Source organism: Lissotriton helveticus, chromosome 2_1 (genome assembly GCF_964261635.1).
Source record: "Lissotriton helveticus chromosome 2_1, aLisHel1.1, whole genome shotgun sequence".
NCBI lineage: Eukaryota > Metazoa > Chordata > Amphibia > Caudata > Salamandridae > Lissotriton > Lissotriton helveticus.
Genome location: NC_136059.1, coordinates 2010012377 through 2010038709, shown reverse-complemented (window position 1 = coordinate 2010038709; position 26333 = coordinate 2010012377). Strand labels below are relative to the sequence as shown.

Here is a 26333-nt window from a genome sequence, read left to right as displayed (position 1 = left end):
CCTCATATTTGTCTGTCGAAATCCCCCACCCCAACCGGCCCCACCGCTCATACCTGCTGAGACCGCGGGTGGTAAAAACAAACTACATTCAGGTCTGCACTATATACATTAAAAGTGTTATCCTATTATTATTCATTCAGGCGCCTTGCCAAGATCCTGATGAGATAGCAGAGACTTACTATTTTCAGGATATTTTTCACCAGGCTGGTCCATTTTGCTAAGATTCACAAAAATTGCCCCTCTCCTTTCTTCTGCCATTCCAGGAAATCACCTTCAAACCAAAAGTGAAATCCTACGACCTTCATACCATACAGATTCCCAAAACTGTGTTTGGTTTACAGTCAGAGTCCCTGTAATTTTCGGAAAGGAGGACCAAATTATGTGTCAGAGTTGAAGAGATTATGAGACATTTCAGTGTTCCAGTGCAATTTCTTGTTTAACTTTAAATTAAAGTTCCACCAGCGATTTTAGAACAGTAAATAAAGAATGGCTGCATCATGTTGCAAAGGCACACGTGTCACGACTCATGGATATGTATCAGCCGCTGTCTTGAGTTACCTTTTCTTTAAAACACTTTCAAATCCAAGATGGTCAGCCATGCGTCCATATACTTGCATATGGGTTGTGATGTCATGACGCATGTGTGCGTACGCCTAGTGATGCTCTGGTAACGATTTTGGCATTAGCTAATGCCAATTCAAACAACCATTGGCAAAACCATTAGCTCAGCCCAATGCAGCAGAGATATATTGCAATCACAAAATCAACAGTAATCCTAACTCTTTGGCTCAAAGAATTAATTTCTTAATTGCATGGTGTCCTTTTCTATATTAAGTGGACGTTCCAAAAAAGTGTTGACCCAATTTCTTTTTGAAATGCTATGCACTTTTAAGATTGGATGGTGTAGCAGTATAAAGATCCAAGCCCAATGTCCCTTTCAAAAATGTTCAGCAACTTGCATTGTACAAGACATTAAAATCTGTTGGAATAAGTCATTCTTACAAATAAATATATATTTTAAAATTAGAGCATTTAAATATATTTATTTTCAACTTCAACGATTTTGGTCAAAACTATCAATCATAGACATGAAAAGTCAAGAAATACATTTCATGATCAATGGAAGTTAATAGGAATTCAATCTGCAAAAAAGTCGCTGGATATAATAATTTAAATTCTATCACTTATGTTGCAATAAAAGCTCACAGAATGGCAATATCTCCGATGAGGGAAACTCGCAAATTTACTTTAAGTGTCAGATAGATCTGTCATCATATAGGACAACTATTTTGTGGTTTTGTGTATATTACGCCAACATTTTTAGCAGACTGAGAAATCACTGTCATGTGGAAGTACAGTCATTCTTTCAGCATAATCCTAATTTATTGCATCCATGTCACGCAGTTGTTAGTTGAGGATAAGTTATTGATTTGTTTAGCTATTAGAGGTTTACAAACTGCAGACCTTGGGGCATATCTACAAGGGAATGGTGCAACGAGGCAGCACATTTTGCAGCGCTGCATCATTTAAAAACACACACGGATGCACTGTATTTACAATACGGATACAGCACATCCCTTTGTTTAAAAAAGCTGCAAATCACCAACACAGACACCCTTGGGACATAGTGCAAGAGCCCCTGCTTGCCAGGGGAATGATTGTTTATGTGCAGGAAGGTATGCCTTCCTGCACATAAACAATCAATAATGGCGATTTGCTACTTCTATGTGTGCTGCATTTTGCAGCAAACATAGAAGTAGCAAATCATAATTATTTAATGATTGTTTATGTGCTTTCTAAATATGGTGTAGGGCAATGTGCCACTGAAACGTCTTAAAAAGTGACGTTCCGGTGGCGTAATCCTCTTGTAAATATGCCTCCTTGTTTGTGAACCCAACTGTCTGAAGAATTTTCCCACGGCATTCAGGCACTGTTGAAATTAGAATAGATATGGATTCAGTCTACTGCTCTTTGGTATTTTTCCAATTTCTCTCAAGCAGTTTTCCTCCATTCATTTTAAGTTTGTGCAGCATTTATTTTACAACATTAAGAGAGCTGCACAGTTTGCTTATAGATAACTGTACACCAAGGTTTTACACTATTACACATTGCATAGAAAATAAAAATGACACAACTGAAACAAAAACAATTTCACATTTATTGCAAAAACACAAAAAATCGGAGATGTATACCTTTAAATATAGTGTAAAAAACATCTCAAACAAGAGCCGTATATTTTATTGGTTATAGAATCCTAATCCTTGTGATTATTCTGTGCAATTTATTGTAGAATAGGGACATTGGTGTTCACATTGCCAAATATAAATGTCACAACTAATTACAGCATACAATTAAATAATACAATAATATGCTACAAAGAGTTCAAGATAGCAATAATCACAATGCCAGGTAGTTTTTATTTTAAAAGGTAAAGTTTAATTTAAAATATAATTAAAATGAATTTTATTAACTGCCTCAAAAATACACAACATTTTAAGTGACATTATTATTAATTCCCAATAGAAGCATACATTTGAAATTAGCAGCATTTAGAATAATGTGTGTGGTTCAGCATGCACAGGAAGTACCTTAGGGTATTTTCTAACTCGTATATTGTTGAATGGTGTGTTTGGATACAATGTGTCTCAGAGGAAAGTGTTTTGAAACAGAGAGGGTTCAAATTCCAATACAATACTATATGATAGCCATCATTATGACTGATCATTTTGCTATGCTCTATTTCTTTCCATTTTTCTGTTGATGCTGTTGAACAAGTGTCTACTAATCTTGTAAATGTATAGTTATGCGATACAAAAATAATATCAAACTTAACACTACACTAAAGTAAATTAAATCTCTCAATATACATTCATTGATTAAATATACCTAAACGTGTGTGTTGCATGGACGTAATGTTTCTTTTTTTAAGCTTGAGCCTCAAATAAATGTTTGGGGAGTGATTTTTCATGCCCCTCTTACAGAAATGATTAGTGGCCTTACAAATGTGTTACAGGAGCATAGTTGAAGTCATCAGCCCACATTCTACTGCATGGCAAAGTCACAGCTAGCTTGGGACCGAATTACAAACCATTTTGCATATATGAACAAAGCGCAGGATTAAAGAATGATCACATTCCCAATCATATTAATTGTGATTTTTCGTCATTCACAAATTTACAACTAAGGAGTGTTTGCTGCAATAGTCAGTGACCAGCACTAACAGGAAAATTCAGTGTACCCACAAGCACGGACGTTTGCAGTCATTCATGCATCGTTTAAAGGCTATTTTTCTCTTAGGAAATCCCCAGAAATACACTCCTGTCTAAGAAGGAATTGGAGTGCTTCCAGTGCGAGCCTGTAGAGGATCCAGAGTATCATCAATAGGGAGACAGATCAGGTTTCTTTATTTGGAAACTCCCCATAACGGAAAAAAGTTACATTTGGAAGCTTGCATCTGTATCAAATTTATACCTGTCGGTGGGATATCCACATGCATGCATTTTACACACTGATGTACTGATGCAAATCTGAAGTACATCCAGGGTCCTTGGTGAAGAATACAAAAATCTATTACAAATATAGGAGTAACGCATTGTGAATTGAGTCCTTATATATTCAAGTCTGACGTTATTTTGTAGTCTTTAAGAAGAATATTTAACAGTGCCTTACTTTAGGAGTCACAGTGGGTAACCTAGTTGGTAAAACAACTCAATTGGGAGTATATGGTTAGTGAATAGTAATTGTTGGATCAATTAATATGTGCTACATAGTTTAGGTTTAAAGATTACTTATCTTTTCTAATGTGTGTAGTTCAATTTGTTTTGGAGCACACTGGGCTTGATTCACAAAGGAGGTGCTGTGAAGGCAAGGAATATTTTCCCTTATGAGAGAGTCCATGTTAGGAGCACATTTACAACTTTGACGGTATTCAAACAGAGTCCCAGATGTAGTCTTGGAAATCAGTGACAGCACTCAAATATGTAAGTATTTCTGAATGTACAACTGTAACCATGTGTACAACTATGCAAGTGCAATTTAACTGAAATGTACATTAGCACATTGATTGTTGTGTTACTTTCGCCACAGGGAACATGTTCCACATAGACAGGCCCCTAGCCTTACACCACCAAGAGATTAGGGGTCATATTAGCAAGAACCTCGTTAGAATTATAGCAGTTTTAGCAGCAGGAAACTGCCCACAAAACTACTTGTATGTTTTCACCAATTTATACAGGAGGACCCTTCAAGAAGTATCACAAACCCACCCCAACAAATGCATTTGCTAATTCATAAATGCCATTATACTGACAAATATCTGTATTTGCAAATCCCATTTGTTAGGGTAACATTTCACAATTTTATCCTTGCAAATATCTAACTGAGGACACTTTAAGAATATTGCTCAGTATCTTTTGCCATGTTAATTTATTGAGAAGAATTTCTATCAAATGTTTGTATTAGACTTAAAACATATATGAAGGACAAGTAGTATTATTTAATATATGTAACATATACCAGTCTTAAAGGGAAATGTGGCATTCGTTCTTGAGGAACTTACAGGTGCGAGGCAAAAAAGTATTTTTGAATTTTTTTAAGAAGCCTTCTTAATAGTATTAATGATAACTCCTCAGTGGTGTAAACTGGAGATATAACTTCCATTCTATATGTCCTGATCTTGTAGATGAATGTTCAAGACTTATCTCAGAAATGTATTCCCACTATTGAAATTGCATGACGATATGTGCTACTGGGTAGAAGGCAATGATCACAGAGAGTACTCCTAATTACTAGCCTTGCTTGAGACATGACCCAGGAGATTTTGCAGTAAAGCCCACCAACAGGATCAATCACTCATTCAGGATTACAAGAGTTATTATCCAAAACACAAAGGGGCTGATTTGCATGGAGTTCTCATGGGAAGAAATGTCCGGTATCATTTTCCAAGAGCCCTCAAGCAATTACCATTTACACATGGAGCATTTCCATGGGGGGAAATGTTTACAAAAGAAACATAACGTTTGTTTTGACTGGAGTTTTGATTACATCTGTGGGTGTTCCCTCCATGTTAGCACCCTGGAAACATATTTTTCACCTGCTCTTAACAGACGTAAGCCTGTGTGTGTTTTGAAGGTTGAAAAACATCTGCAAGGGATATGTCATACCCCACATAACTAGAGTGTGTGGGTGTTAACATACATTTGTAGGTACAACCTCTTAAAAGCAGCCACATTGCTGCCACTGGCTCTAAAATTGCAACTAGAGAAATTTCTACACACAAGTACAAAGATTTTGGGCCTAGACCTCACTGTGCCACAGAACTGAAGTTGCACCTTCGGATTGAGGCCACGCAAGGTTAAATGTCAAAATAAGCCTGAGGTGCACATCTTCTCATTCAGAAGAGATCAGGCCTAGCTGGAATATTCCACTTGTGATGGCACCATTGCTAATGAAGATATTGCAGATGATTTTTGTAAAAGTAGTGTGAGCAAAAAGACAATCAACTGCAATGTGGTATAGGGTTGTGAACAGTGACTGCATTTATTCCAAACATCACTTAATGCTATAACATATGACTCTTGTTGTATCTCACTGATGAAAACCAAGTACTCTGGGGTTACTTGAATTCATGTTCAGAAGGGAAAAGTCTCACAGTTGGGACATGACAAATTCTGATTTGCAAACGATTTCTGCCCTTATGTAGTAGCACGCTGAGCAAAACGTAATGGTTTAGAATGAGGCCCAAAGTAACTATCACATTACCTGAGCTTAATTCAAATATTCCACCAATCAGTTTGATTTTCTCAGTACAATACTAAACTCAACATGGTTCACCACACCAACTGCTCAGCTTGTCTCATTTTCCGACTGCTGCAATATTGTATTAAGATAAGCAGAGAGGTCAAAGCCATGCTGATCTAAGAGGAGGCAGTACATTCTAAATGAAGGTCGAGAAACATGCATTACCTGGAACTGGGTCTCTTTTTCCAAATGTTCATTCTTTATTGTATAAACATGAGTTATTCTGCTGCAGTTCAGCAGACCTTGCAGTTTTCTGGCAATAAACTTTAAATGAAAATTCACACCACAATCGCACTCAAAGTCACATCAGCTACCCAAATGGATCATGCCACCAAAACAAGAAACTGTAAAAAAGCTATGGTTGTATGTGATTCTAGTTTTAAAGATACTTAAACTTTCTCCATAAAGTTGTTTTGCAAGAATGTAAAATCAATCGTGGTGAATGCTATTTATGTAAAAAAATTGTGTAATGCTATTTTTTGCCAGAATCACATGAATCACTTGCTTCCCTTGTTTGCCCTTCACCCGGATTCAATTTTCCTGCTGAATTACTCATCATTTTTCTTCCGCCATGTTCCCTCACTAAGCCGGTTCCGCCCTCTTCTTCCTAAACTAACTTTCTTCTGTATTCCTTTCCTACACTTCTGCATATTCCTTAGTATCCGGGTGTCTATACACACTAGTACCTGTACATCTACCAATTCCAAAAATTGGTTTTTAAAATTAATTGTAATCTCCATGCAGCTCGACATATGTGCTAGTACATCAACTGTCATCAATACTGTATTAACACCTTCGGTGCTCATGGCGAGCTCAGCTCGTCATGAGGTACAAGTGGCTGTGCTCATGACGAGCTGAGCTCGTCATGACTGCCGCGGCACTCCCACGCAGGGATAATTTCCCCGCTGTGCTGAGCGTTCTATGAAAAAAGGCCGCACCGCGGGGGAATTAGCCCTGCGGTGAAGGAGTTAAATCGACTATTGCCTACATATTAGTACCTTTACCATGCCCTATACCATAGCACCCATTACTCTACATACCATTATAACTATTTCCCTGATTCTACCCAACTAAATGTACCTGTACGTATATGATAAGATTTTGAACTCTACCGCTTCCCTAGAACTTATAGCCCATTGCTACTCTACTACCTCAATTACATCGATACCCTAATGTGCCTACTCATGCCCATACCCTTTTGTCACATTACTTTGCCGTCTTTCTCATTCCTGGCCTTTTTATTCAATTGTAGATCTTCTGTCTTTTTCTTGCCCCCCCCACATATGTTACAATTTCTGGAAGCTTTATCTGCCTGTGTTAGTCATGCTGGTCGTATCAATTGTCTTCCCCTCATAAATTAGAGAGAGCCAAGCCTAAAAAGCTTGGGAGAATGAAAGTCTATCCTTCAAACTGAAAGCTGCCCAGGAATAAAGCAATGGATTGTCTTGAAGAGGAGAAAACACATACTTGCTCTTCATTGTCAGAAGGTATAATTGTATACCAAATGTACCATGTTTTCCAGTGAAACTCAATGGAGAATATGATTGTGCTCGACACTGTACCTAACGTTTTCATATTCTTCAAGTTTCAGACTTGTAAATTACTACATTCATCTCTAATTGTTAGGCCTATTCTGGCTCCCTCGGTGTGTTCCTTCATAGACTAATACTCTAGGTGCTACTATGTCACCTTCACAGACTAAGGGATACGTACACACGTGATGTACGGGTACAGAGCAGGCTAAATAGTAACCGGGAACACAGATAATCGGCATTCCCGCGCTAGAGTGAGAAGGAGACAGACACGGACAGCGTTTTTTTAAAAAAAGTTAACAAATCAAGGACACAACGCCTTCCTCATCCCACCTCATCCCACCTCCTGTATAACTAACGAGTACAGAGATCGAAGGAACTTCATTATATTGTCTGAGTCGGCCGACCAGCAGTAGTATTCAAACAGGACCAGTTCTCCAAGCTGAGCCTAGGTCCGCAAAAGGCTGTCCTACATCTACACAGTCCTGATGAAGACCCACTCCGGATGCGCAAAATCAGCGCATCGCTCCCAGGGTCGAAACGTCGACGCATTCCCTTCTTGCACGAACCAACTAATAAAAAATCCTCTAGGACCCAATAATTAATTGATGTACCTACTGGATTATTGTACATATAGTTGTCATCGCCAATAAGTCCATGAATTGACAATTTTATATGTTGTTTTGATTGTGTAACAGTACTGCACAGAATTCACGTGCTTTGTATGTTTTATGTTTTATGTTTGGACAGTAACATGAATACTTTGATTCAAATACAAAGAATATGAAGGTGTATGAGTAAAATTTCACTTACATTTAGCTTTTTGGTCAGTGTGTTTGATTATACTGGTATAGATACCACTGTCTTTGTATCCTCATTAGGGACGAAGTGTACAAATAACGCAATTGGAATACTATATTACTGTGTATTTCCGTCCGACAGAACCATTATTATTCATTGTATTACCCACCCAGGTTCTGAGGGTTACAGGGTCACCCCATTACATGTAATGGACTAGGGGAATATCCTTTACAACGCAACTTTTACAATGCACTACCATTACGACGCAACTTTTACAACGCAAACTATTACAGCGCATAGCGCTGGGGGGCGCTCTAGGATACGGAATAAGTTTAATGTACTATCCAACACCTTCCCTACTATCCACGGGGACTGGAGTTGGAATAGTAAATTAAACTATTCACTATCCAGCGCCTAAAAACACTATGATGCGTTGTAACGTCATACATCCAATGGACTGTGTCACCTTCAGCCTACAAGCCATTCCCTGCATAACTCCAAGGACAAAGCACTATGCTGCAGAGCATCTCTTCAACCAGTGCATTATGCAGGGGTAGAGTAGCACTATGAGGCTGCTATGAAGCCCAGGTCCAGAAGATAACTCTGAAACAGCAAACAAACCTGTTTACAAACGACAGGAAAGGGGGATTCTGGGAGTAGCCGTCATTTTTATACGGATCATCGGATAGGGATCATCGGAGGAAGGGTTGGGCTGTTCTGTCGATAGAAGATCCTGTCTGAGATTTAGAATTCACATATTTGTTTAAAAATAGAACCAAGGAAAGAGACAAAAAGATAAAGCTCAGTACTGCACTTCAATAACCTCATGATATAAGATGAAGCATTACTGAAATGTACCTCTTAATTCCTCTTCATAATGGCATTCTCAATTCAGACCGTTCCAACTAGCCTGCAGAGAGGTATCTGTCATCATTAAGAGCAATTAGAAATGCAGTATGAAGGAAGTAAAAAAACACTAACCTCTTGGAGGTTTATAAATTGCATTATCATTAAATAACTAATAAACATTTCATTTTGGTTCTTTCCAACAGCACGAACTCAAATATTTGAGCACATTATTGCATGACTTTTCTTTGTTTTACCAGGAACTAAAACAATGTTAATGGCCCCTCACTAATGCATTTTGAGGAATCAAACGTAATTTTTACAGGCTGAAAGATGTTTTACACTTGATCAACCAACTCCGAAAAGCAGAAAAATAAATAGTGCTCTCTGGAACATCTTATATTTTCAGTTCTATATTGCTATAGCCCATAAATATCCCAAATTTTTCATTTGAGACGTAAAATGAAATCTCCTCTCCTTACATTGGTGATTCGCTCTCACTTATTGAAACCCGTCTCTGATAACTAGTGACAGAATTAGAAATAGTCTCAAAATAAATCCCGAAATCAGTTTAACAATTCACTCCGGCTACAGGACCTTCTAACAAAACTTTCTCTTTTCTAAACTCTATTTTTTCTAGTTTACCTAGATTGTCTTGTCATTGAAAGCTACTTTTAACATTACTTACCATTCTCACAAACACTTTCTACATCTCTTTGCAATATTGTAATGTTGTACCATAAAACTTTTAATTCTCCAAGACATCCTAGTTTCTGACATAAAAATACGTTTACTTTTATTGAAAACTATCTTCACGTCTGAATAATTTCAGCAATTAACATCCCTGAACTAGCTTTATGATATTAGATCACTTAATGGTAAAATAACTGTGGGGCATATTACCAAGCAATAGCTGTAATTATCGCTATTGCTGGGTTAGAGACAAAAATTTACAGCTGAGCTGCGGCGATTTTTATCGCAGATAAACCTTGGTATTACCAAGGTTTATTGCAAATGCGATAAAAATCGGCCGCAATGCATGATTATCACTGAAAAGTCAGCGATATTCATGCATTACCGAGCTAATGCTCTTAGCCATGTTATCCACCTCCCATTGGATAACATGGCTAAGAACTGCTCAGGGCAGGTGTAAGCTTTTGGCGATATTCGCGCTTAGCGCGAATATCTCCAAAAGTTGGTAATAGGAGATAGCGATGTTAGCGACTGTTTCCAGTCGCTAACATCTTGGCACGCCCACTTTGCATGTCATTAGTGATAAATATCACTGACATGCAAAGTGGGGCCCAAGATGGTCGCTATCTCCTACTAGCAGTCGCTAACTGGTGTTGGCGACAGCTAGGGAATAGTGAGATCATTTTATCTCCGCTTTCTTGGCTTTTAAAGCCAAAAAAGCGGAGATAAAACCCCTTGATAATATGCCCCTGTGTATTTAACTTCATGATTCGTTACGCCTCTCGCGGTCTTCACCACCACTATGAATCAGGTATCTGACTCTGGTGCAGCACTAAAATGGCCAACATTGGTGGTTTGGAACACAACTTCTGCTCCTCAGAGGTGTCTGCTTCTATAGCTTTAGAAATCTGCCGCCTCCATTTGATACAACTCATTCCATTGCAATGTTTTAGCATAGGATGCTGCGGAGATTTCTCCCCCTGTTGTCTGAGGAGCACAGGAGGCTGACGGTACAGGCTCTGATTGGGTCCAGGTTGGATTACTCTAACATTCTCTACTTGGGCCTACCAGAATACTTGTTGCAGCGGCTCCAAGTGGTGCAGAACGCGGCCGCAAGAGCTATTTTTGGCTTAAATAGGCGGGCTAGTGCAACGGGGTTGTTGAAGACATTGCACTGGCTTCCAGTTCGGAAACGGATTGCCTTTAAGGCTCTGACCTTGGCTTATAAGGCCCTTCATGCGGTGGGAGCAAAATATCTTCAAAAGAGAATGACTTTTTATTATCCAACTCGCTCCTTGAGGTCTGAGTCTCTGCTCCTGGCGGTTGTCCCGCGAGTGAAGAAAGCCCGCTTGGGTGACCGCTCCTTCGGTTTACTTGCACCACAGCTGTGGAACTCCCTGCCGCTTTCGCTGCGGGGAGCAACCAGCTTACTGGCTTTTAGAAAGGATCTTAAGACGTGGCTGTTCACTCAGTAGACGTTATTTTGTCTGCTTTTTAGGTCTTCACTGTTCTGTCCCCCTCTTTTAAACGTGTTATGTTATTATGATGCAGCATTCCTTTACCAAAAGCGCCGGGATACTCTTTTTGAGTCGCCGTGCGCTATACAAAAGATTAAATAACATAACATAACATAACATACTTGAGCTAATTCCAGAAGCGAATCCATTCAAGCAGATCTTTTTAATTCTAGGTTACGACCTCCAGATTCAACCAACTCATGATTGGTGAGTTAAGGGGTGTGCTATAGATGGGTCTTCTTTCAAATAAACATGGGGCTGCGCATTGAGCTGGTGGAGAACACAGGTATGTACACTGAACAGCTCATAGTGGACACCCAATTATCACAACATCTTGTCAATAGATGACGCATTTCATCTGAGAAACTCAATGTGTACGTCATTCATTTGTTTCTAAAACTAACTCTATCAAAGAATAATAATTCTTATTTCTGAGGATTTCGCTCATTTCTCTGTCTCTTCTCTTTTGTTTTCTTGTTGCGCGTCAAAATCTTACCACCACTGGGATCATTGTACTGCGTTTTGCACAGTTCTGCTTTCTGTTAAACCGATTTAATGTAAAACATGTGTGGGCTATTTATTCCTACCCCAATCTATTTCTTCCCATTAGGCTTTACTTTTCTAATCATATTATAATTATTTGTTAAGCTTGTCATAGATATTGAAGGTAGATATTGAATTCTCTATTTCAATTTGTTTTGTTTTGGAGGCGTGGTTGTTGTACACATTACCTGCATATAAATTCTCTCAAGTTTGCCTCATCAGTCAGGCCATGCTACCAAGTGTGAGCATACATTACCTTTGTTAAAACCTTCCTGTTTATCTTTGTGGGACAGATTTTGGCTCGATGCCCAGCATGCTGCTTTCAGGTGGATTCTAAAATTTCTTGAGATGCAAAGAGCAACCAAAATGATTTTGATACGAAACCCAAAAATAAACTAATGATCATGTGCAAAAGACCATGTTATGAATGAATAGATGCTACTGACTGGGACATCTGGGTAAGAGCACTGTCCTGAATGAATCTTAGGCGTTATAGGGTTTTGTGCCATAAATGCCCACACTGATACTTATTTAACCATAACTTGTAATACGTTAGGTTGGAGCAAAATTACACAATTATTCTAATTATTTGTACATAAAAGGGCATACGTATGTGCATGCAGAAATGTTGAAATATTTATATTTTGAGGGTCATGTGTGTGAAATACAACATATAGCTAGGTAATCAGAAATTCACAAACAATTATACTGTAGGCAAAGCATACTAGATGCTGCAGAATATTAAGTCACATATTTGTATTACCTGTATTAAGTATTTTCTTAAAGCTGTGATCTTTAAGTAGTTGGTGTTACACCGCCTGGCATTTTAATAGTGGCATTGGGTATCTGTTGTTTCCTTTTCACGAAGTGCATTAAAGTGCTTTCATATATACGGTTAAACCTTCTTTATACATGTAAAAAATAGGTTTTTACAAAGTTGCATTTGACAATGCAAAATAACATCTATCCCTTTGATTTGCCAAAGAAATTAGCATTTGCAGCATCAAAACTTTTCGTTTGGAAGCAAATCTTTGAATTTTTTCCCTGATGGTAAGCATCTAGAAAGTAACAGATCCCAGGAATGTCACTGGGGAAGTCTGGCGGTAACTCCTCTCTGGAGCGGGGTGTAAACTGGAATCCTTGGAAGTCTTTGAGTAGTCTGCAAAGAAATGAAAAAGAGCTATTAGAACAGGAGTTAATCTTAAACTACAAATCTACACTTTTTCACTTCATTTGTTAACATGCAGGATGGTGAAAAAAACAAATGATTGTTTGCACCATATATTTGGTCAAAGTGTGAATCATTTGAACACGGATTGGCCGGCAGAGAATTGCCTTTGACATATCTCAATCTTTTTTACCGACATCTATTTCATGTAGCAAAAACCAGTTAACATGAATAGCTATCAGCGTACATCCCGATGTATCCATATTCCACAAAGAAGAAAGAAGATCACTACAATATACAAGCCAATGTAGAAGTTGGGCAACTGTGATTCTTTATTGATAACGAAATCCAAATGGAAAACGTTTTATCAGAAATCAGAATTTGTATTTGTGAGTACAGTAGAAATTTAATAACACTTTAAGCTTCTGTAAATCTATTCAAATCAAGATAAATCTTTTCCAAACTCAAATTCCCAGAGAGAATTGATTACTTGATCTGCACTATTTTGGTTTTGATTGTGGCAAAGTCTTTGGCAAAGCAAAACGGAGCTACCATATGGGCATTTAGGAAAGCAGCCCATATTTCATGTATAAATCCCAGGCCACAAAAAAAAGTGGCATAAGAATAGGTTCATGTTTTGGTAAAAAACACAGTGGCCCATATGTTTCAAACTACTTTTGGTTCACACAACCAGCACAACTGATTTCGCCTCATTATAAAGTGCTTCATCGACTCATAATGAGTAGTAAGTTCTAAGAAAATGAAATTACAATGTTATACAATTGAACAGTGTTAGAAATTGGGGTCTCTAGTTGGCAATGGTTGGTACCTTTGTCCAAGTAGGGAACCTTCTTCCTAGTCAGGGTACGGGGGATACACTTATAAAATAACCCCTGCACACCCCCTTGGTAGCTTGGCCTGAGCAGACAGGCTTATCCCAGAGGCAGTGTGTAGAGGATTTGTGAATACATACAGTAATACAGTGAAAACCCTACAAATGGACACCACACCTCTTTAGAAAAATAAGTAATCTTTATCTAAATCAAAACAAGACCAAAAACGACAAAAATCCACAATACAGTTATAAAGATATGATTCTTTAAAGGTAGAAACAGTTATGTTCCACTTTTACACAAATACCTTGGATGCTTTGAAAAAATGCAAGCAAAAAGACTCACAGGGAAGGTGATGCGTCAGTTCCTTATTTATACTCAGGAAAAGTGATGAGTTGGTTCCTTGCTCCGGGGGAGATGACGCGTCGGTTCCTTACTGCTGCGCAGGGGAGGTGATGCATCGGTTCTTTACCAGAAAGGAGGTGATGCGTTGGTTTCTTACTGCATGGGGAGGTGATGAGTCGGTTTTTTACTGTGTACCCTAATGATGCGACAGACTTGACGCTTTCATGCGATGCATGACAATCCGGTACGATGCAATGCGTAAAGACCTGGGATGTACTCCAATGTTTTCAGCTGCGTCCCCTTGATGCATCGGTTCTTCCACAACAGGGCCTGCATTAGAATCGGTGGGGTGATCTCGGACGTTGGAGATCAGTGCACAGGATGAGTCGCACTGCAGACGTTGCGTGAATTCTTCGGCGGCAGGGATGCATCAGATAATGCTTCTCACACCGTTGTGAAGCGCTGGAAACAGGCGATGCATCAGTTTTCACAGTTCTTGCAGTTTCCAGTTCCTAAACAAATTCCAGAGGTCCAGAACTCTGGCAGGCACCTCTGAACAGGTCACAACTCCCAGAAAAGGAGTTCAGGGGGAACTGGGGATGAAGTATGTGTGTCCCTGAGACGTCAGAACAGGAGCCAAGCTCTATTTCAAGCTCCTGGAGACCTTCCTCAAGGAGGGAGCACAGCACACAGCACACAGCAAAGTCCACTGCACCCATCCCCAGACAGCAAACAGCACAGGGGCATTATTCCTCCTCAGTTTCTCCAGCTCTTCTCCTTGGCAAAGGTTCCTCTTGATTCGCAGCAGTGATCTAAAAGTCTGGTGTCTGGGCATCTCTTTTTATAATACAAATTCCTTTGTTCTCTGTGGCAGAGAAGCTCTTTGCCCAGCCAAAACTAGTTCTGTACTCTCTGGACCAGAGTCCTTGCAGGAGGTGGAGTCAGCATTGTCTAAGGCAGACCAGGCCAATTCAGGTGCAAAAGGAATCTCCTCCCCTTACTCTGAATACAGCCCAGGTCCATTTAGCCCAGCCCTGACTCACTCTGGAAAGGCAGAACACACCTAACCCCCCCAAGTGGCTGTCTGAACAGAATGCACATCCCCAGCCCCTGTCACTCCAAATCCAGACTGTCAATACACCACCGAGCAGAGGCACAGTGGATGGTTAGCAGGGCTGGACTGGCTACCGGGCGTTTTGGTGGGCTGCAAAGCTGGAGGACGATTTCACTGCGGTGGGGGCTGATTTTGCAGATGGGGATCTGTTTGTACTTCTAAATAAAGAAAGCAAAACAAATTATTTTAAAGCATACTTTAAAACCATTTGGTTTTGCATTGTTTACTTAGAAATGCCCAGTAGCCAGTTCAGCTCTGATGGTTAGGCAAGAAAATAACTACTTTCTAAGAGTGGTATTTTCAAACTCAGAATGTAAAAATCACCTTCACTAAAAGATGCCTCTCAACATTCTGAGTTCAGGCATATCAAACTTTATTTTCCGATCTGGTTCCCATGGGCAGTAATACTCATAAGAGGTTATGAAGAAACGCCCCATTCTATTCTATGGGACAGAAAGCCTTACAATAGTGAAAACAAATTAGAAGTATTTCACTATCAGGACATGCCTCACACATAAGGGCATGTCCTACCTTTCACATAACTGCACCCTGCCCACAGGAGTACCTTTGGTCTATCTTAGGGGTGACTAGCATGTAAGAAAAGGGAAGGTTGGGGCCTGGTAAGTGGGTGCACTTGACTGTCGTATGTGCGCACACCCTTTTTAAAGCAGGTTTATATTTGATTCTGCAATGACTTGTACTACTGGTTTATCAGTGTTAGTTAGTATGTGCTTAGCGTGCTGGTCAGGGATGAGGCTCCCTACCTCATATAACAATTGTAATTATAGCAAGTGTACAGGATCACTATTGACCTGGCCGCTCAGCTTGGGGATTCATCCAACAGGATTAACAAGTTTATTCTTGAGTGTACATACAATAGAAATGTGTTCAAATCAATTACACTGTGATTTTTATTGTTGTGGGTAATTTCAAGTGGGGACAGCTTGTAGCCTTTGACCATGGCCAGCATCATGTCCCTACGCCTCCTGGTGCTGAGGTTTGGTGAGGTGCATGAAGATTTGGGAGCAGGAAGTAGCCTGCAGTGGCATGCAGCACCTCAACCGTACGAGAGATCCAACTGGCCACCTTCATCAAAGAAAACGCCATCTTCGACCCCTCCCAGTCCAGATTTTGCAGCAACCACAGCACTGAGACTGCCTTCCTTGCCACCACATCCGCATGCTACTCGACCAGGGCCAAACTGCGGCCCTCATCCTACTAGACCTCTCCGAAGCCTTCGACACCGTCTCCCACCGGACTCTTGCAGCCAGACTCCACGACGCCAGTATACAGAGACCTGCCCTTGAATGGATCCACTCCTTTCTCTAAGGCAGAACCCAAAGGATCAGACTCCCTCCCTTCCTCTCCCGAACCTACTGTGATCAACTGCGGAGTACCCCAGGGATCCTCGCTCAGCTCCACACTCTTCAACATCTACATGGCCCCCCTCGCCGCCATCATCAGAAAGCATGGGCTCAGCATAGTATCTTACGCCAACGACACCCAGCTCATCCTCTCTCTCATTAAGTACCCCGAAGACACCAGACTCAGCTTCCAAGAGGGAATGAAAGACGTTGCGGCCTGGATGAGCAACAGCTGCCTAAATCTCAACTCGGAGAAGACAGAGGTACCTGTCCTCAGACCCTCCCCCACTGTGTGGGACAGCTCCTGGTGGCCCCCTGCCCTCGGAAATCCACCCACCCCAACGGACCACGCCTGGAACCTCGGCATCATCCTAGACGCATCCCTCACCTTGACCCGCCAGATCAATGCCGTCGCCTCCACCAGCTTCAACTCCCTCCACATCCTCCGCAAGACCCTCAAGTGGATCCCCCCGAATGCAGAAAGACCATCACCCACGCACTCATAACTAGCAGATTGGACTACGGCAACACCCTCTATGCCAGAATCAACAAAAACCTTCTACACAAACGCCAAACCTTCCAGAACACCGCAGCCAGACTTGTCCTTGGAAAACCACGATACAAGCACATGACCCAGCACCTACGAGACCTCCAATGGCTCCCCATCGAGAAGAGAGTGACCTTGAAGCTACTCATCCATGCCTACAAATCCCTCCACAACATCGGACCCAAATACCTCAACGAGTCTCCTTCCACGTACCCAAAAAGAACGCCCGCCCTGCCGACCTCGCCCTGGCAGAAACCACACGCATCGGTAGAACCAGAGCAGGTAGAAGAGCCTTCTCCTACGTCACAGCAAAGACCTGGAACGAGCTCTCAGTCAGCATCAGATGCTCCCCCACTCTGCACACATTCAGGAAGTGCCTCAATACCTGGCTCTTCGACTGATCCGGAGCTGTACCCCCACCCCCAGACCCCTTGAAACCCTCACAGGTGAGTAGCGTGCTTTATAAACCCTTGATTGATTGATTGATTGATTGACCCATATGACAACTGGGTTTAAGACCTGCCTTCTGGCCATGCTTATGCGTCTTGACCTTAGGCCCAGCAATGTACAGCCTTCCACTGTTCTCAACAAGATCTGGGCACAACCCGTGTCATCTTACCACAACCTGTGCCTCGTCTCTGTGATGATAACCCACTGCATGAAGCATTCCTAGGATCATTATGGCCTTTAATAACACATTCCATCCTTGCTAAAGAGCTTTGGTGTACCAACACAAATTCCGTTCAACCTTTCCTATAGGAGAGGGAAGAACAGGTTACCCCATTCCAAATCTTCCCATGGTACCATGGAGGGTTATGACTGCATCCTTCAAATTCCCCCAAACCTTGTCCAAGGGTCTGGAAGAGTTAAGTTTGCTATTGCCTTACAATTTCCAAACCCCATTGTCTTACACATGAAGTGATTAGAACTTAGCCAGCTTCATTAGCTTCCAACGGACAAGGAAAGGATTTCTGGATAACTCTACCATTTTTTCAAATCATATCTCAGGACTAACTTCCACAGCCGTGTCAATAACTTACAAGGGAAAGCATTTCTCACACTTCTATGCAAATGACCGGAGTATGATATCTGCAGATATGGGACACTGGCACAGCTGACAGGCATCTCGTCTCTGGAGAAAAGTGACATAAGGCTGTTGTCAGTTCATACTGGGGTGTAATCCTGCAAACAAATGGTAGGAGAAGGTCAGCCCAGACAGTTGTTATCTGCTCCATTGTCCTTTCACAATAGACAGAGCAGAACCACTAGTACATCTACAGCCATAACACTGTAGAGAACAGCAATGTACCAAGTAATCTTTCTGCTATTGATATTGAGAAGGTGACGTCCTACAGATGTTAACTGTTGCAGAACATAAGCCAGTGAAGCTGACTGTCTCCTTGAGAGAAGCAATATACTGCTGTGAATTATCAATACCTGCATTGCACTATGAGCAAACTGTTGATGAAATGGCAAGAAAGTGGTATGCCAAAACATTTAAAACAGCACCCATAAAAAGCTAAAATGCTTGGTGGAGCTTGATCATCACTTCAGGGCATTGCAGCCACAACTGTATTCATAGGTTAACCGCTGAGCTACTTACCAGGGTAGCACGTGATGGTTTTTACTGCTACCTTCATTTAAGAGAGGGACCTGTGCTCCAGTCTCTAAGTGAAGGAAATGCATGCAAACTTCGTTTTGATGTGAATACGAGTCCCCCTGCAGGGAAGATGCAATTTCAGCTTCATACTGCTAACTGCCTGAAATCATTAATATGCTAGAATGAGTTACTATTCTGCTGAGCCTGTAACGTCTGTCTAACCTGAAGGATGTTTCTGCTGTCCATGACCTGAGATTATCATACTGTGTAATTTATCCTTTTCTTATCCTACGCCTTTGAAATATATTCCATGGGCTAATTCAGAGACAGGAACACATCTTCATTCAGTTGGTACAGGCCATGAATGATGCTGTAAGACCAAACTCCTATGATTTCCTCCTCTCCTCCTGGACATTTTACCAGCAAAAACCTGGTGAAACAGAGGTTGAAAATACTGAAAATTAGTCATTACAATGGGAATTAGGCACAAAAAATCTAATTCCCAATATAATTGTACATTTCTGAGGATTCATTGTGGCCTACCACAATATTTCATCACTTTGGATTTAGTAATCTCTGTAGTATTGCTCACTAAAGGTGCGGGAATATTGCATTGTTATTCTCAGGCCACTCAGAGGGTCTGAGTCAGTAAATTATGTACAATCTGTGGGTTAATGGCAAAGTAAAAAATGAATAACAGGAAAGAGAAATGAAGGAATGTTGGTAGACCTGGCATCCTTGACGTGGTTTTCCTTGACTTTTTGCCTCTACCTCCTGTGTTTTTGATGCTGTGCTTAGATGCTTTGGGCACTTTGCCACTGCTGATCAGTGTATAAAGTGCAAGTGCTCCCTGTATACATTGTTATTCGGATTGGTTCTCCCTGATTGGCATATTTGTTTTAATAGTAGGACCCTAGTAAAGTGAACTAAGTGTACCAGCGCTGGTAAATCAAATACTACTAGTGGGCCTGCAGCAATGATTGTGCCACCCACATGAGTAGCCCTAAAAAGATGTCTCAGGTCTGCCACCACAGGGCCTGTGTGCAGTTCGTTAACTACCATGGTGACCTAATAAAGTGCACCCACTTGCCAGGCCCTACCCTTCCCTTTTCTTACATGTTAGTCACCCCTAGGGTAGGCCCAAGGTACCCCTGTGGGCAGGGTGCAGTGTATGTGAACGGTAAGACATGCCCTGATGTGTGTGGCATGTCCTGATAGTGAAATACTGCCAATTTCATATTTCACTATTAAAAGGCTATCTGGCCCATAGGAAAGCATGGGAGTTCATTTCTAACATCTTATAATATAACTTCCCATATGGACCAGATAGGGGAAAAAATGTTTAGTATGTCTGAACTCAGAATCTAAAGATGCATCTTTTATTGAAAGAGATTTTTACATTCTGTGTTTAAAAATACCACTTTTAGAAAGTAGGTATTTTCTTGTTTGGGCATCCAGTGTGCCTCTGCTAGGATATGTATTGACTGTCTGGTTTTGGAGTGGCAGGGGCTGGCGATGTGCAGTAGCTCCAGAGAGTTTGATGAGTCAAGGCTGGGCTGAATAGACCTGGGCTGCATTTAGAGTAGGGGGAGGAGTTTCCTTTCGCACCTGAATGGTAATGGTCTGCCAAAGACAATGCAGTCTCTGCCTCCTTCCAGGCAGCTGCACTGAGGGAAAAGAAGTGGTTCTGGCTCGGCACAGGACTTCTCTGCCACCAGAGAACAAAGGATTTTGCTGTATAAAAGGTGGGGCCCAGACCCCGGGATTTTACACTACTTTGTGAATCAAGAGAACCTTTGCAAGGAGAAAAGCTGGAGAAACTGGACGAGGAGTACTGACCCTTTGCTGTGTGCTGTCTGGGGTTGGCTTGCAGTAGCTGATTCTGCTAAGGGAAGGAAATGGACTTTGCTGTGTGTTGCGTCCCCCCCTGCTTGAGAGGAGTATCCAAGGGCTTGTGCGTGCCGGCCTCCTGTTGTAGGAAACTCAGGGACCTCAAAGTTTCCAAGTACCTTTGCTTGCTTAATCAGACTGCACTGTGTGTGTACACTCGCACTGCGCTCTGTGCACCTTGACCTCCGTGAATCCTGAAAGCGTTCAGCGTTCCTGCATCTCACTGCTCCAGGTTTGGCTTCCTCCATGTTACCCCTGGGAACCTGACGTGCTCCCTCAGAGGATGAGGCAGTTTGAAAGGAGTTACCCGGTCTTTGGCTCCGGCCTGAGTTCGGGGCCAAAGCTCTGTTGCCGTGGGAGCAGCTCAGCCAGGCTGCAAAGTGTTACCTAGCAACAGGATTCCCTCACCGTAGGGAAGCCGCAATTGAGTAACCCTGCCCAGCAGCATATCACCTCGAAGTGGATGTATGTCGTTACTACGCATGCATTTACAACGCATGCCTTTACGACGCAACTTTTACAACGCAAGTCGTTACAACGACTTGCGTTGGAGGCGCTGGATAGTGAATAGTTTAATTTACTATTCCAACTCCAGTCCCCGTGGGTAGTAGGGAAAGTAGGGAAGGAGTTGGATAGTAAATTAAACTATTCCCTATCCTGGAGCGCCCCCCAGCGCAAGTCGTTGTAATGACTTGCGTTGAAAAAGTTGCGTCGAAAAGGCACAGCGTTGTAAAAGTTGCGTAGAAAACGCTGTTCCCCCCTCAAAGCGCCAGGTAGCGAGGACGGGCTCCCTTCAGGAATGAGCTGCTGAGTTTCCCCGCTCCTCAACATGGACTCACCACACGGTTATCAGCCCGGGGATCAGAGGAGCCTAAAGCTTGTGTCTCCTGTTACCTCTGGATCAAGCAAAGCTTCTTCCCACTGGCAGGGTTACTGCCTAAGGCACCAGCAGGTGCGTGAGGAGTGACGCAGAGGGCTAGACCAGCCCCTGCAGGTGGTGGCGATGTACTCTCCCAGTCAGGGCCTCAACAAGTATCGGAGAGCCCGGAGGTGCACAGGGACAAAGGACTACCACCCAGGTAATGCTCAGTTCTGCGGACTGAGCCGCGATGCCCTGTTCTTTCACACAACCAGGAGGGGTTGTAGAAATAAGTTCTTTTTTTACCTATGTGATCAGTGTCAGCTGGGAGCAACTTTTATAATACAAAGGACACATATTTTTACCTATGTGATCAGTGGCAGCTGGGGGCACCTTTTAGGATACAAAGGGCACGTGCTGTTACCTATGTGATTATTGGATCCTAATGCATTTTTGGAACACGATATATAAAATGTGTGACTCATTGATACTACTGCATTTTCTAAATAATACAAAGGCTATATTTTTTTACATACCTTAGTGTGGGGTTTCATTTGTGGTGTGCCTACTGTGATATTGGTGCGTGTGTGTTGTGCAAACGATTTACACATTGCCTCTGGGATAAGGCTGACTGCTCTACCAAGCTACCAAGGGGGTGAGCAGGTGTTATCTTCAGGATGTGACTCACTTGCCCTGACTAGAGTGCTGGTTTTTGCCTGGCTTAGGGGCATGCTTTAGCCAACCAGAAATCTAATTTCTAACAAATGTGTTTTTTGTCAAATATTTCCTTTGTTAAAAAAATTGGGTTACTGGTTGAGAGAGTGGAAGATTTACTCAGGCAACAATCACAATCCTTGTCCGGGAGAACCACAGAAAGCCACTTAATTTACCTATGCTTAATCTCTGGTAGCTTGGTGCAAAGCAATTAGGCTTGATTTAGAGGTAATGTGTAAAGTATTTATGCAGCACACAAACAGTATTAAAGTGAAAACACAACACAACAACAACCCAAACCAATTAAGAAGAATAGACAAACGTTTAATAGATAAAATTATATAAGAACACAAAATTCCAATCAGTAGAACTGGAGATGTTGGATTTTAAGGTTTTTTGTAAAAATACCCTAAACGGTGCAAAGCACCAACTGTGGTCATCTGGTCTCGCTGGACCGAGGCAAAGTCTCAAATTCAGGTAATGGAGCACAGACCGAATTCGGACAGCTGAGAGTTGCACCTTATGTCCTTTTTTTCCTCGCAATATTAAATAGCGAGCTTGACAAGAGGTATCAGGTATCAGAGCACTTTACATGAGCACCAGTTGCATTACACAAGGACACATTCATTTTTTGTTAGGCACAGGGAGATTAAGTGATTTGTTCAGAATCACAGGATGTTGAGCTTCATTGGCGAGACTTGAACCTGGTTCCCCAGATTTGAGATGGACCGCCCTAGCATTTAGGCTACATCCTCTCCCCAATGTCCAATGTACCAATGTCCTTGGTGCTAGCTCTGCACTGTGATGCTTTTCGAGGCTTCATGTTGCACTGCGTTGGTTCCGAAAAAGCTCTCAGCTGTGTGGTAAGCCTATGCAAAGATTCCGATGAAGCTCTTTGCGGGCCTTTGCATTGTGGTGCGTTGGCTCCAGTAAAACTTTCAGCTTTGCAGCAAGGCTTTGCGAGTCTTTGGTCGCTCTGAGTCGGTTTCGAATGAAGATCTCAGCTGTGCGGTGAGACTTTGGGTGGCCTTGCGTCGCTCTGTACCAGTATGGATGAATCCTTCACCTGTGTGGTGAGGCTATGCAGGGCTTCACTGCATTTCAGATTTGATGGAACCTTCAGTTAGGCAAAGAGGAGATCCGTTGAATGCCAGCCAAGGGTCCAGGGACCCTAGAGGCACTTCTTGGGGATCAGGACTCACTCCATCAGAAGTCACCAAGAGAGCGCAGGCAGGTCCAGTTGCAGCACGTTATCTGGGCAGTTGCAGGGTGACCTCTGAAGCTTGTGCTCCTGCAGCTCACACAGGTGGTCAGCCAACTAACCCTTGTAGTTACTCGGGGTAGCATGGGATAAAGGCATGTAGGTCAAATTTTCCTTCACTGACACCAAGGCAGTTCTTCAAGCAGCAGGGCTGTCCTTATGTAACTTGCACAGGTACAGGAGTGTTCTAATGAGTGGCTTTGGATGTCCAATATTTATACCTGGTGCCAGCCTTTGTACGGGAGAACTCCCTGTCCTACCCCCACATCTGGTTCCTGAAAGTTCTTCTCCTGTCAAGGCTTCAAACTATCTGTGGTGACAAAAGGCAGGGGAGGCCAAGTGTCAGGTTCATTTGTGTGTGCAAGAAGCAAGCCCTTCATAGTGTAAGTGAGGCTGGTTTCAGCCCATCCCCAGTCATCCTGCCAGGATGGACCATCATGTCCGCATCTAACCCCCATTGTGTTACTGTTTGGAGGCAGTACACTGGTGGAGCCACTGGCATAATTCATATGTGTAGATATCAAGGTACATGGCATTAGATTGAGGGGGGATACAAAGACGACCTGCAGTTATCTGTGGACGATATGCTATTATACATCTGGAGACCCTAAAAACCATCTCACACCTAACAATAATCCTGACCATCTACGGGGATGCATCAGGTCTGAAGGTGAACTGGGGGAAGTCAATGATTGTCCTGCTATAAGACAGATCACAACTGGTGACCTTAGATACAGTGCCTTAGAATGGCGGTAGACAACTTTAAGATACCTTGGAAGGATGGTGCCCTTTCACATCAATGCTAATGGTAGCTAAACAGAACCTTACTGCTAGCAAAAGTAAAAGAGGACATGAAGAAGAGGTCTTCCTTGCTGCTCTCCATGGAAGGCCAGGGAGTCTTGTTTAAAATGATCTCTTTTACTGGATTTTTCTACGTCCTCCAAAATCATCCTTCCCAACTTCGTTTATTCTGGATCTTCAAAATTAAATTGCCACCTTCTTATGGGCCAGGACAACACCCTGAGTCTCATTTGAAAAGTGGTGCCTCTCACCATATGACTTGAGACTGGATTGAGTACACATCAAACTATACTACTGAACCTTATAGATGGTCAACATCAATGTTTTGCATTGTGCAGATAGAAACAATCCGGCTCACAGCCTAGAGGTGTAACTCCTTAATCTACATGGTATACTCATCTTACGTTCTAACAGAGCCCCGCCTTTCTCATTGATCCCTGTTACAAATCTATCCATCCTCTGTTCCTTTTGGACAGACTATAGAGGATCCAGTCAGCGGCGGCCAAGTTAGTTCTAGGGCTGCCCAGAAGGTCCTCTCTTCCGCGGCCTTGGCAGAATTGCACTGGCTCCCTTTGAGACAGAGAGTTCAGTTCAAGTCTCTCTGCCTTGTCTTTAAAGCCCGTCATGGGCTGGGTCCTGTGCTCATGTTGAACAAATTTGAATGGTATGTCCCTATGAGAAGTCTCCGCTTCTCATCGGCGAGATTGGTGAAGGTACCGAGGTTTAGGAAAGTCAGTTCAGGTGGTAGATCTTTTAGTGTGGCAGCGGACAAACTTTGGAACGAACTCCCGTGGAAGATTAGACAAATTAGGGAGTCCCTCCCGTTTAGAAGGAGTTTGAAAACTTGGTTGTTCCCCAAGACATAGTTTGCCTGCCTACGGTTCTGACACACTCTTTGCCTGTACTCTGAGTTGCTTAGCGCCAGGATGCCTGTAAGGTGATAGCGCGCTCTATAAGTTAAATAAATAAAATAAAATGAAAATCTGATGGTATGCTGCCCTATTAAACTGTTCAGTACTGTTACAGATCAAACACCCCCCACCCCCGTGGCAGGGTGTATGGCTGGGCGAGACATCTAAATTTGTGGGCTTTCAGAGCTGGCACTTAACTGAAATCTCCACAATCGGGGATGTCTGGGTGGGCAATCACATTAAGGCCTTCCAAAAGTTGATGGCTTAACCTCCACCCCATCAAATGTTGTCACTACCTGCAACTAAGCCACACACTTGAAACCTATAAAGATCGGTTGCAATCACTCCCTGTTAGAAATGGGGTTTTTGGTTGTCTAGGGTATGTACCAAAGCCTGACAGAACCCAACACTCTAGTCTGGGTACAGGAGTTACACACCCAAGATAACCCCTTCGTAGCTTGGCAGAGCAGTCAGGCTTATCCCAGAGGCAATATGTAAAGTGTTTGCAACACACACACACACACACCAGTGACACAATAAATACATCACAAAAGAGACTCCACACAGTAGTATATAAAGATATATCTCATATTTCATATAAACATAGACCACAATCATATAACCCATGAAACACTTTGCCAACTAGGCAACTGTCATAACATCACAGTTAGTGCAATTAAAATGAATACTTTTAGGTTGCACACATCATAAAAGAACCATCACAGTACATATTATGCAGGTCCTGAAACAGTACTCATTGTTCTAACATTGCAAGGTATAAAAAAACATGCATCCATGAATCAGGAGCAGTAATGCAGCAGATTAGGCATACATAAATCATGGCAGCTGAGCACACCATGACAGTCCTGGAAATGTGAGGAAAAACAACACGTCAGGGACCTCAATATGGAGCAGTTAGATTATGAAGAGAAAAACACAGGAACCCCCATATTCAAAGCTTTCACTGAATACCGACTCAATCACATAGGATACAGCTCCCTGTGCCCCTATTACTGACAATGAGGTGATGGATACACCAGTGTGTGCCCAGAGGCATTTGAGCCTCTACTATGGGTTATATGTAATTTCAGAAGTGTTCTCTAAATGAGGCCAGTTCCAAATCAGGGCCCCCATCCCAGGTTCGCCCTGAAATGCCCACAAAAGCAAGGAATAAGTGGCCCCCCAGGTATGTGCA

The 26333-nt window shown here is 42.2% G+C and overlaps 1 protein-coding gene across 3 annotated transcripts in view; it reads right to left on the bottom strand.

Moving 5' to 3' along the window:
- Nucleotides 1-2397: 2397 nt before the first annotated feature.
- The window catches only part of GUCY1A1 (guanylate cyclase 1 soluble subunit alpha 1), a 548740-nt gene continuing 524804 nt past the window's right edge, over nucleotides 2398-26333 (bottom strand). For all 3 annotated transcript variants that reach the window (XM_078676973.1, XM_078676975.1, XM_078676974.1), the window contains exon 9: nucleotides 2398-12890. In XM_078676973.1, coding sequence (XP_078533099.1) covers nucleotides 12695-12890 — 196 coding nt within the window. In that variant the 3' untranslated portion in view covers nucleotides 2398-12694. The remainder of the gene's footprint in view (nucleotides 12891-26333) is intronic.